This window comes from Acartia tonsa, chromosome 13 (genome assembly GCF_053477335.1).
Source record: "Acartia tonsa isolate MP-2025a chromosome 13, ASM5347733v1, whole genome shotgun sequence".
Lineage (NCBI taxonomy): Eukaryota > Metazoa > Arthropoda > Copepoda > Calanoida > Acartiidae > Acartia > Acartia tonsa.
This window is the reverse complement of record NC_137272.1, coordinates 38,041,191-38,053,281: the sequence shown is the minus strand read 5'-3', so window position 1 is coordinate 38,053,281 and position 12,091 is coordinate 38,041,191. Positions and strand designations below refer to the sequence as shown.

The 12,091-nt window shown below is 33.0% G+C and overlaps 2 protein-coding genes across 2 annotated transcripts in view; both read right to left on the bottom strand.

Moving 5' to 3' along the window:
* The window catches only part of LOC145303710 (lysophosphatidylserine lipase ABHD12-like), a 29,477-nt gene extending 24,944 nt beyond the window's left edge, over window positions 1–4,533 (bottom strand). The window contains exons 1-4 of the mRNA XM_080145316.1: window positions 4,381–4,533; window positions 3,116–3,189; window positions 2,716–2,756; window positions 466–529 (exon numbers count right to left, since the gene is read on the bottom strand). Coding sequence (XP_080001442.1) covers window positions 466–529; window positions 2,716–2,756; window positions 3,116–3,189; window positions 4,381–4,419 — 218 coding nt within the window. The 5' untranslated portion in view covers window positions 4,420–4,533. The remainder of the gene's footprint in view (window positions 1–465; window positions 530–2,715; window positions 2,757–3,115; window positions 3,190–4,380) is intronic.
* A 2-nt stretch (window positions 4,534–4,535) lies between these two features.
* Polr2J (DNA-directed RNA polymerase II subunit RPB11) lies at window positions 4,536–12,057 on the bottom strand. The gene is made up of 5 exons (XM_080145318.1): window positions 11,818–12,057; window positions 11,261–11,309; window positions 10,942–11,042; window positions 9,949–10,036; window positions 4,536–5,026 (listed from the first exon to the last, which is right to left on the bottom strand). The coding sequence occupies exons 1-5, from the start codon at window positions 12,055–12,057 to the stop codon at window positions 4,992–4,994; spliced, it is 513 nt and encodes a 170-aa protein (XP_080001444.1). The 3' UTR covers window positions 4,536–4,991.
* Window positions 12,058–12,091: the final 34 nt, after the last annotated feature.

Here is a 12,091-nt window from a genome sequence, read left to right as displayed (position 1 = left end):
TTATATGGAAATAGACCGTTGCCAAATTATAATATTACTTTAAAAAATCATTTTTAGCTAGTCCGGAGCCGGAGCCGTTTTTAACGAAAAATACGGCTCCGGATCCGGCTCCACCAAAAATGTTGCTGCTCCCGGCTCTGGAACCCTGGTTTTAGGATATTTCATTTTTGGATTTAGTTCATGCATGTTTATAGGCTATTTTCTATACTTCCCAAACCCAAACCTTTGAATACAGAATAAGTGTCTAGATGCTAGGGGAGATGCCCACGCTAGTATTATGAATTTTATCTTGTAAAAATTATTATACTTAGTAAAACAAATGTTGAAATTAATATTATCAAAGTTATGCACTTTGTTACAAAATTAAGCTGAAACTGCATTTTTACAGACCTTTCACACCATCTGAAATATTATATACCCTAATTAAATTATAAAGTGGCTGCGCCAATAAACTTTTATACTTACAGGCCTTGGTATGCAAGACCAATGGCAAAGATGAACCATACCAGTCGCCTTAAACCTTTCCCCTAATCATTTCAGGATCTTTATTTATTTTGTCTTCAGTTTAAAGAAAATCCTTATACAAAAGTAGATGTATCTATTTCTGCATGTGTGTACCGAAATTTATCTTTAACCCCCCCCCCACAGTGGTCTATTTTGGCCTTTTGGTGGACATTTCACCTACCTCTACTCAAAGTCAATTTTCTCAGCTTGTAGTTGATAGAATCGTTTAAAATAAAAAGCCTGCGGCTTATTCTTACCCAATGCAACTCGTATATTCATCTAGAGAAGAAAAACAAAAGCCAACTGGTCTAGAAAATACTTTGAAACTTAGCTAAAATTTCATATTTTCATAATATTTTCTTAATTGGTAAAGAGCCTAAATTCGATGTTTTATAGCAATAAAACATTGAAAAACCTTGAAGCATTATTAAATATTACTGTAGAAATGATTATATAAAGGTAAATGCCCAATCACCAACCTTGTGCAACATACATTTGATACAACTAATTCAAGTTTCTTCACCCTCTTTTACGAAGTTATTTTCTCTGAGATAAGTAATAATACTTAATCTATATAGTAATGTTTTTAGCTGTTTAACAGCTAAATCTAGAAATTAAAAAAATTATTAATATATCCAGTAAAATTAATTAGAAATGGGTATAAATGAAAGAAGTTAAATTTACCGAAATTCTTACTGTTAAAAAATATCATTAATTAGTCTTATAAAATGGCTAACAGCTGAGGCGAAGCCGTTTCCCAGCTGCCATATGGATGGGCCCCCACTATTTTTAAAAGTATTTTTGAGCTCAGCACCCATAAAAACTTACCCCTAGCTAGACACGACACAAGCCCTATCTACACACCATACTCTTGGCCACTCCCAGCCGTTTCCGCTAGTTCTAGCCGTTGAGCAGCTGGTACAAGAAATTCTTAAAATGGCTATTGGTAACATTTAACATCAATTATAGCAAAATTATGCTTCAAGAAGTTGTTTCCTATGTAATAAATGATGGATTTGCCCTGAAAATGGCCAAAAAAACTGCTAAACGGCTGAGCCGCCAGCCGTTAGCCATTACTTTTCCAACTTTTTGTTTGATTTAAGGAAAATAGACCTACCAAGGAATATTCATGCGAAGTTTCATAACAAAATTCGGATTCTAAGTGCCATTTGCGCATAGATTACAAAAAGGATGCATTAAACACCCCCCCCCCCCCTTAAAAAGATTAAAACATTCATTTTAAATCTCTTAAAGTATCTTAATTTATCGTAGGCACTTTATGGGCAGTTTAAATGCATCAGAAATTAAAATTAACAATGAAAAGAAAAAAAATTGCAACAATTTTTTCTTCTTGTATTGTAATTTTAGAGTTTGGCCACTTAAATTAAAGTTAAAATTTGCAAGAAACCGGGCCCTGCAACAACCTAAACTAAACATCAAACTATGGCATTATACCTGTATATTAAGAATAATATATGGTTTGGTAGGTTGCGGGGCCCGGTTTTTGGTGAAAAACTTAAAAAACTGAAAATTATTGCCAAAATTTTTAGCAAAAATATTTAAGAAATAACATGAAAATTTTTCAAAAACAACATTAAAATGGATGAAAAAAGTAAAAAAAAATTTTAAACCCCAGTTTCCTAATAGATCATGTAGTATTATAAATATAAATAGGTGAAAAAACTTCATTGTATCAATGTAACACTGAAAAAACATATTTTTTCCAGAGATGGTGAAAATTAAAAAAGTAAAATTCATGACGTGAAAATATTCCTTAACCTTCATGTTTCAAAGTTCATAATTCATCAACCAATAGTTAAAAAGACAAAAACTCTTCGGTTTTATATGAGATAGGATATATATTTTCAAAATAATTTATTTATTTAGAGAAACTCCAAAGTTGATTTTTGGCGAAATGTCCGGCCTTAGACCGCTGTAAACCCCCCCCCCCCCCCCCACCACCTCGAGTGCCCAACGAGGCCTCTAGGAGTGTAGCCGCTAGTATGTATGTAAATTACATGGCTAAAGTAGTTGGTCTGTAGCTAATGTTCTATGAAATTTAGCTGTACTTTTTAAGGAACCATAAGGTCCTTAGATGGTTTTAAGCTATTTTTACAACTCGTACCCATCATGAAACAAACCCTATAAGGTAGGGACGAAGCGGCAGGTAATAATAAATAAGTAAAACAAATAAAGATTCTATAATTTCCTCGTTTGTTCTAAGTTTACTTATAACGTGTTTGACTCTGAATCAAAGGATAAATTAATGCCTAGGTAGATTTTTAAACAAACTTATTCGTGGATTTTTCTTGAAGTCACGTTTTAATAATGTAAGATTATTTGAAATAATGAACCATAAAGGGATAAAAAAAAAGTACTCAAAGTTTTAAGCCAGCGAATAAAGCGTGTTTATAAAAATTTGGGTACTTTTCAACTATAATGATTTACAGTCCAATGTCACCTCCCTCGCTGATCAAAATCAACATTTGTCATCTGAAGACAACAACTTTGCCTATAACTTCTAAGTAACGATATAAAATTGTTCATAATTGGTCATAATAAAGAAATCAACGCCTTAAAATCTAGGTATTATTTTTTATCCTCCCTGAATTTTTTAACTTTTTTAACCATATGATGATCATTGATTCTCTTTACCATGTGGTGGTCTTGTATTCGATTGTTCACCTTCAAAAATCCACCAATAATAATAATATTCATTCATTTACTGCGACGTAATTTGGGACACCTGCCATACTCGGTTAGGGTGAGGTAACAATGAGGAGCCCTCGAAGGACAGCGGGTCCATTCAAGTCATAATGTGCTTAAACGTGGATCTTAAGCTGGCCATAGTGAATAATAATATACATACAAAAGTACGACTAGGTGTAAACACTAAGAAACTATAGCTAATCAATCAATCAATCAATCAAGTACTGTCAAACTCTGGATTCTAGCCCAACGTCAGGATAGAAATACTTTTTGGTGCTTTCACTCAAAGTACCTGTTAAGCACTGATATCCATTCAATTTTTCCTATGTCTATTCCTTGCGGGGCTATCCAAAACATGGTATGTAGTAGAGTAAAGATCCGTAAAAAAGAACATAAATATTTAATTTAAACAAGGAATTACATATTTACATACTTACAAACAGTAAACCTAAGATTTATAGAAAACGCTTTGCGTTTTAAAAATCAAACCCCTACTTATCGTATGATATATTTATTTCACACTAACCTTAATCAATTAAATTTTGATATACAATAATAAAAAAAAACATAACAGACACAAGTTATTTTAATGGATTTCATTTTGCAATGAAATCGTTGCAATATAGCATTAGTAAGTTCAGTTCACAGAAAATTATGTTTTTGATAAGAAATTTTTTTTTCTTGATTTCAATCAAGAAAAAAAAACATAATTTTAAAATTATTGTCTCAATTTTTATTACTCGTAGATTTTTAATAAATCGAAGATTAATAAACAAGGATGAAAAAATTCATAAGAAGCAAAACAAAAATAATGGAATGGACAAAAGGAAAAAGTGAGTGTTAGAGCAGATGTCCATTTCTTGTCATAACAAAGAAAATCACGAAACCTACGGGTAATAAAGGGTACATGTCTTTTGATGCATGAACGACAGACAGGCGGACAAAACAAAAAAAAACACTAAATGCGCTTATGTCATTGTAGTCTTGAAAATTCCAGCTTTCTAGCTGCAATAGCAGCCGAAAAATCAAGAGAATTACAGAGTAGCCCCGCTGCTTAAATTCTTTAAATCTTAAAGAACAAAAAATAACTAATAACGTTACGGACTTTCAAAATAAGTTAACTATAGAGTAGCTACTAAACTGAAATACTATTATTGATGGAATTGCCTGTCGAATTTTTTCTTTAACATCATCTTTCAGCGGCATTTTTACAACAGAAAATACAAGTTTTTATATTAAATCAGATACAATTTTTTTATGATTTAGGTACTTATTTCGGAGATTTTGAGTTTTCGATTTGCAGATCTACATTTTATATATAATCTGAAAAATAATGAAAATAAACAAATATTATCATAATTTAAAATGAAGAAAAAGTTCATTTATTTATTGAGTTTTGAGGTACATTTTAAGTTCATAGATTTTTTTTCAAAAGATCCCTTTTTTTGAGTTACTTTATAACCCTCCAAAAATCACATTTCTTTAAAAAGCATAATTTTTTTCATTAACATAAGCAATGACATAGAAATTAGGTATAAATTAAGGAGGAATATAATTATTTTATCAGAAGAAAAACTATTTTGCCTCTAACTTTTTTGGACTTTTCTTAGTTAACAGTTTCTTCATTTTGTCTCGTTGATAATAACTAAGATTATCATAAGCATAATGTATTGTTTCATCAATGTTTGTTTTTGAGATAAAATTGGAGGCATAACAGTTTTTATTCAGATGAAAAATTATTCCTTTTTACTATTACTATGGTTGTGGATTTATCTTTTTTAATCATCTCCATGTCGCTCCTTGAGACACTCCTAATTAGCAAGTTTTTCTACAAGTATTCAAAGGGGGGTAGATCAGTTCAAGGACGTCAAAGCCTTTATTGAGAGAGGTGATGGTAAACTGAGGGGTTTATTTATAGGGTTTCAAGAGGAATACCCACCCCCCGGACATTTTTTTTAGGGATTTCAATGTTTGAGGTACATACTCTTTCACACCCCCCACCCCCATCCCTTGGATGTCAATAACTTCATTGAGTTAACTGTTCACATGTATAGGAATGATTAAAAAGCACAAGAAGAGGGATTGTTTTAGTTGTCCAAATATTACATGGATATTTTGACATCACAGATCACAAGAACCGCATTTCTTTATTGGAGCTATCTTATTATTATATACCTTACCATTACATAATAAATATTGGCAAGTGGTGATCAAGGAATTTTTATTTCAGAAGTAAAAACCCCTTAACCCATCCCCCTTTCTACGTCCTTGGTGGTGATGTCAATGGTCTACTTATATTTATTCTATAAAGTTATTAAACACAGGGAGTAAGGGAGGGGACAATGGGCAATTAATTCAATATAAGAGTTATCAAAGAAAGGGCATGAAATCCAGTTTAATCAAATAAATTTGTAGGAAATTATAAAGGGATTGTTAATTGAATAATAGATTTCCATAGCGTCATGTAAAGTGAAATCACAACTTGTTTTTTATGAAATATATTGAGGTTTTTTGGTGTGATTTTAATATTAAAAGATTATTGGACCCGGCCAGCTGCTAGCAATAATATGACTGCCCCTTTTTATTCTGTTTATTTCCCTTGCCCCTTGCCCCCACCTCCCTTCTCCTTTCTCCCCGTCTGCTACATTCCAAACTAACACAACGAGTGTTTATTTCCCTTCCCCCTACTTCCCTTATCCCTTCTCCCCGTCTGCAATATTCAAAACATACATAACGAGTAACGGCATTCTATGCGCAAGTCCCCAAACTCAGTCAGAAACTGCTAAATTCTTGCACATTCCCTTTAAGCCAGTCCCCAAAGTCTGAGACTCCTAAAAATTGAATATTCGATCCATTGTCCCCTCCCTTACTCCCTGTATTAAACACCTCTTAAAAAGTATCCCATGATTGACTTGTAAAGTTAAGGGGGGGGGAAGTTTTGCCACTTTCGCGTAATCCGTGATTATTAGGCTAGGTATTGATGTGAGACTATAGGTTATTTGGGATAAAAGTTTACTTTTGGGTAGTACTTCACGTATATTTAATCCTTTTTTGGATAGGTCTCCAGGTTCAGGTGCTGCAGGCTGGAAGGTGGTTTCTGGACAGGTAAAAAAAATTTAAAATTTTTGTTTGAAGAGTTAGAGATCAAATTATTAAACAAAATATGCATCTTTATGGATGTTATTGACATATCAGAAGAAAAAATTGAAATCGGCCTCCAGGTTCAGGTGCTGCAGGCCTCCAGGTCCACTCTGGACAGGTAAAAAATCAAGTTTTTTATTTGAAGAGTTAGAGGTTAACTTATAAAACAGAATATGCATATTTTTTAATATTATTGACATATTTGAAGAAAAACTTAAAATCGGCCTCCAGGTTCAGGTGCTGCAGGCCTCCAGGTCAACTCTGGACAGGTAAAAAAATCAAATTTTTTATTTGAGGAGTTAGAGGTCAACTTATAAAACAGAATATGCATCTTTTTTGATATTATTGACATATTTGAAGAAAACATTAAAATCAGCCTCCATGTTCAGGTGCTGCAGGCCTCCAGGTCCACTCTGGACAGGTAAAAAAATAATTTTTTTATTTGAAGAGTTAGAGGTCAACTTATAAAACAGAATATGTATATTTTTTTATAATATTGACATTCTTAAAGAAAAATTAAAATCGGCCTCCAGGTTCAGGTGCTGCAGGCCTCCAGGTCCACTCTGGACAGGTAAAAAACCAAGTTTTTTATTTGAAGAGTTAGAGGTTAACTTATAAAACAAAATATGTATATTTTTTGATATTATTGACATATTTGAAGAAAAAATTGAAATCGGCCTCCAGGTTCAGGTGCTGCAGGCCTCCAGGTCCACTCTGGACAGGTAAAAAACCAAGTTTTTTTTGAAGAGTTAGAGGTCAACTTATAAAACAGAATATGCATATTTTTTGATATTATTGACATATTTAAAGAGAAAATTAAAATCGACCTCCAGGTTCAGGTGCTGCAGGCCTCCAGGTCCACTATGGACAGGTAAAAAATCTAATTTTTTATTTGAAGAGTTAGAGGTCAACTTATAAAACAGAATATGTATATTTTTTGATATTATTGACATATTTGAAGAAAAAATTAAAATCGGCCTCCAGGTTCCGGTGCTGCAGGCCTCCAGGTCAACTCTGGACAGGTAAAAAAATAAAAAAATTATTTGAAGAGTTAGAGGTCAACTTATAAAACAGAATATGCATTTTGTTATATTATTGACATATTTGAAGAAAAAATTAAAATTGGCCTCCAGGTTCACGTGCTGCAGGCCTCCAGGTGCACTCTGGACAGGTAAAAAATCTAATTTTTTATTTGAAGAGTTAGAAGTCAACTTTTAAAACAGAATATGTTATTTGACAAATCTGAAGAAAAAATCAATTACCTGCTTCCAGATTCAGGTGCTTCAGGCCTCTAGGTCCACTCTGGACAGGTAAAAAATCAAACTTTTTATTTAAAGGGTTAAAGGTCAACTTATAAAACTGAATATACATTTTTTTTGGATGTTATTAACATATTTAAAGAAAGGATTAAAATTGGCCTCCAGGTTCAGGTCCACTCTGGACAGGTAAAAAATTGGAATTTCTTATTTAAAGAGTTAGAGGTTAGTTTTTATATTTGAAGAAAAAAATTAAAATCAGCGTTCAGGTTCAGGTGCTGCAGGCTTCCATGTGAACTTTAAAGGCTATTTTCAGGTATATTTCCTATTTATTTGATTTCCCCCCTACTTTTTTAAAATTCTATATTTATTTAAACCTGGTAGTTTTTAATTTCATTGAAACTTTTTGATGGATCCCAGTGACCGCTGTTGGCCGTTGGCCAGATAAATATCCAGAAAGGTAATTTTTGAGGCCTGCAGGATCTGAACATGGAGTCAGATTTTAATTTTTTCTTCAAAAATGTCAGTATTATAAAAAAGAAGCATATTCTGTTTTATAAGTTGACCTCTAACTCTTCAAATAAAATTTTTAGATTTTTTACCTTTCCAGAGTGGACCCAGAGGCCTGCAGCACCTGAACCTGGAGGCCGATTTTAATTTTTTCTTCAAATATGTCAATAACATCAAAAAAGTTAAATTTTCTGTTTTGTAAGTTGTCCTCTAACTCTTCAAATAAAAAATTTGATTTTTTACATGTCCAGAGTGGACCTGGAAGCCTGCAGCACCTGAACCTGGAGACTGATTTTATGTTTACTTCAAAAATGTCAATAATATCAAAAAAGATGCATATTCTGTTTTATAAGTTGACCTCTAACTCTTCAAATAAAATTTTTAGATTTTTTACCTTTCCAGAGTGGACCTAGAGGCCTGCAGCACCTGAATCTGGAGGCCGATTTTAATTTTTTCTTCAAATATGTCAATAACATCAAAAAAGTTGAATTTTCTGTTTTGTAAGTTGTCCTCTAACTCTTCAAATAAAAAATTTGATTTTTTACATGTCCAGAGTGGACCTGGAGGCCTGCAGCACCTGAACCTGGAGACTGCTTTTATGTTTACTTCAAAAATGTCAATAATATCAAAAAAGATGCATATTCTGTTTTATAAGTTGACCTCTAACTCTTCAAACAAAAAATTGATTTTTTACCTTTCCAGAGTGGATCTAGAGGCCTGCAGCACCTGAACCTGGTGGCCGATTTAAATTTTTTCTTCAAATATTTCAATAACATCAAAAAAGATGCATATTCTGTTTTATAAGTTGACCTCTAACTCTTCAAATAAAAAATTAGATTTTTTACCTGTCCATAGTGGACCTGGAGGCCTGCAGCACCTGAACCTGGAGATTTTAATTTTTTCTTGAAATATGTCAATAATATCAAAAAAGATGCATATTCTGTTTTATAAGTTGACCTTTAACTCTTCAAATAAAAAACTTGTTTTTTTACCTGTCCAGAGTGGACCTGGAGGCCTGCAGCACCTGAACCTGGAGGCCGATTTTAATTTTTTCTTCAAATATGTCAATAATATCAAAAAATATACATATTCTGTTTTAAAAGTTAACCTCTAACTCTTCAAATAAAAAACTTGGTTTTTTACTTGTCCAGAGTGGACCTGGAGGCCTGCAGCACCGGAACCTGGAGGCCTGCAGCACCTGAACCTGGAGGACGATTTTAATTTTTTCTTTAAAAATGTCAATATTATAAAAAAAATATACATATTCTGTTTTATAAGTTGACCTCTAACTCTTCAGATAAAAAAAATGATTTTTTTACCTGTCCAGAGTGGACCTGGAGGCCTGCAGCACCTGAACCTGAAGGCCGATTTTAATTTTTTCTTCAAGTATGTCAATAATATTAAAAAATATGCATATTCTGTTTTGTAAGTTAACCTCTAACTCTTCAAATAAAAAACTTGATTTTTTACCTGTTCAGAGTGGACCTGGAGGCCTGCAGCACCTGAACCTGGAGGCCGATTTCAATTTTTTCTTCTGATATGTCAATAACATCCATAAAGATGCATATTTTGTCTAATAATTTGATCTCTAACTCTTCAAACAAAAATTTTAAATTTTTTTACCTGTCCAGAAACCACCTTCCAGCCTGCAGCACCTGAACCTGGAGACCTATCCAAAAAATGATCAAATATACGTGAAATACTACCCAAAAGTAAACTTTTATCCCAAATAACCTATAGTCTCACATCAATACCTAGCCTAATAATCACGGATTACGCGAAAGTGGCAAAACTTCCCCCCCCCTTAAACTTGATTGAAAACTTTCCTTGAATCTTTCTTCGAACAACGAGAGTTCTGAGATGAGATCGGTGATGGCATTCATGAGGGCGTCCTGCGGGGTGTAGTCAGAGGTTGTCTAGATGGAAAAAAATTACCTCAGTAATGAGGGACGAGAGGATGTCCCCCCCAAAAATTCCCCTTTAACTTTTGGGAACAAACGTCACCACAATTTTTTTTTGGGTGGGGTATTATCACCCCTTTGATAAACTACAATCAACTACTTTATTTTCATTATATTTTTTAATCAAGGGGGGAGGGTTATCAGCTATTAACAGAGTACTTGATTTTTAACCACATTTTCTCTTCTGCAAAATATTTTCCCCTTGGTATTTCCATCTATACCCAATACAGGGGACAGGCAGTCAATGCAACTCCAGTAATGTTATGTCCAGGGTGTCGGAGCCGTATAATTTTGATGCGGCTCCGGCTCCGCGGAGCCGTATTTTGAAATACGGCTCCGGCTCCTACCTTAAAATTAATATATAAATTTTTTTTCATTATTGAATTTGATAAAATAAAATAAATAATATAAAATATTTTGCTTTTATTTGATTAAAGCTATATAAAAGTAGAAGGATGTGTGTCTATTTGTTAAGTAACAATAGTTTTTCAGTTTATTATATGGAAATAGACCGTTGCCAAATTATAATATTACTTTAAAAAATCATTTTTAGCTAATCCGGAGCCGGAGCCGTTTTTAACAAAAAAATACGGCTCCGGATCCGGCTCCGGAACCACCAAAAAAGTTGCTGCTCCCGGCTCCGGCTCCGAAACACTGATTATGTATGTCTGTTCCTTACGAGCGAATATAGAAAAGGAATTATTAAATAATCGTTTTAAATCTCGGTTCTAACGATTACATTTATAACACTTACTTAATCATTCAATCAAAAACTGCTTTTTATTTAAAAAGATACAAGATTCAAATGGTAAATTCATTCATTTTAAACTATGAATTAGGCCTTATATTTATAGGTTTACCTGGATTCTTAAAACAACTTTGTGTTCCAGAGGATGAGGGTTCTTGTACCCAGCAAAAAGGACATTGGGATCTTTCAAGAGCTGCTGTCTTATCATGTTTCCTACAAAGAAGTAATACAATATTAAAATGAAAAACTTTAATATAAGGTAGGTATGAAATTTGTAAAATTCAGTTGTTGGTAACTTATGTGAGAGTCAAAAATAACCTTTTGTAGTATTTTAAAGGTCCTTAATACCATACAAATGACAAAAAAGCATTAGTTTTTTAATAAATGGTGGAAAAGTTAAAAGCTAAAAAGGTGTAAAAAGAACAGCTTACCTAGAGTATGGTCTTCCTTGTTAATTGTGAAAACAGCAGCATTAGGTACCTAGATATTAATAGGTAAGTAATCTAAAAAGGTAAACTAAAAGAGGAACCAGTTCATTCTAGTGAGATGACTGAAAAATTGTGATGCTATTTCATATGTAGCATGACAGACCACCAACCCTTTGATTGGATAACATTTGTCTCACTGAGCTCACTGTCAATGACAATACTCAATATTGTATAGTTGGAAGTGTGTTAGAATTGGGAGGGGAAGGTATTCACCAGCTTATACCAACAATGAAATAAGGCAAATGAGGCAAAACATAGTAGAGTTGACGACCTTTTTGGCTGTCCTCTAAATATTAGTTTAGATTTTTTTCGCTTATTGGCTATACCTTATTCCTGAGTAATTAAATCATTTTAAAATTCTATTCCATTTTAAAACAAAGACAGCTAAGATATACAAAATACTACAATGTTTCAAGCGACATAAAAACGAATATAGGTCCTTTTTAAAAGACAGAACCAAACAACAAAGCGATTAAGGAGATCTTAAAGGTCAAGGGTACCTTAGTGTCTTGCTCTTTGGTGATCTTCTTCTCTCCATCAAAAAGGAGGAAGGACTCAAAAGTTGGCGGGGCATTCATTTTTTTTGTTTGTTTGTCTAAATCTGAAAATAGAAGTAGTAGGTACAAATACAAAAAAATGCCAGAAAAAAGTAGCACACAATTTTCAAACTTTATGACACTCCAGTGCTTAGATTTTTGAAAGATTTTTTGAGAAACAGTTTCATATTGAGTTAGAATCATAAAAAAAGAAATAATAATTGAAAACTTTACATCA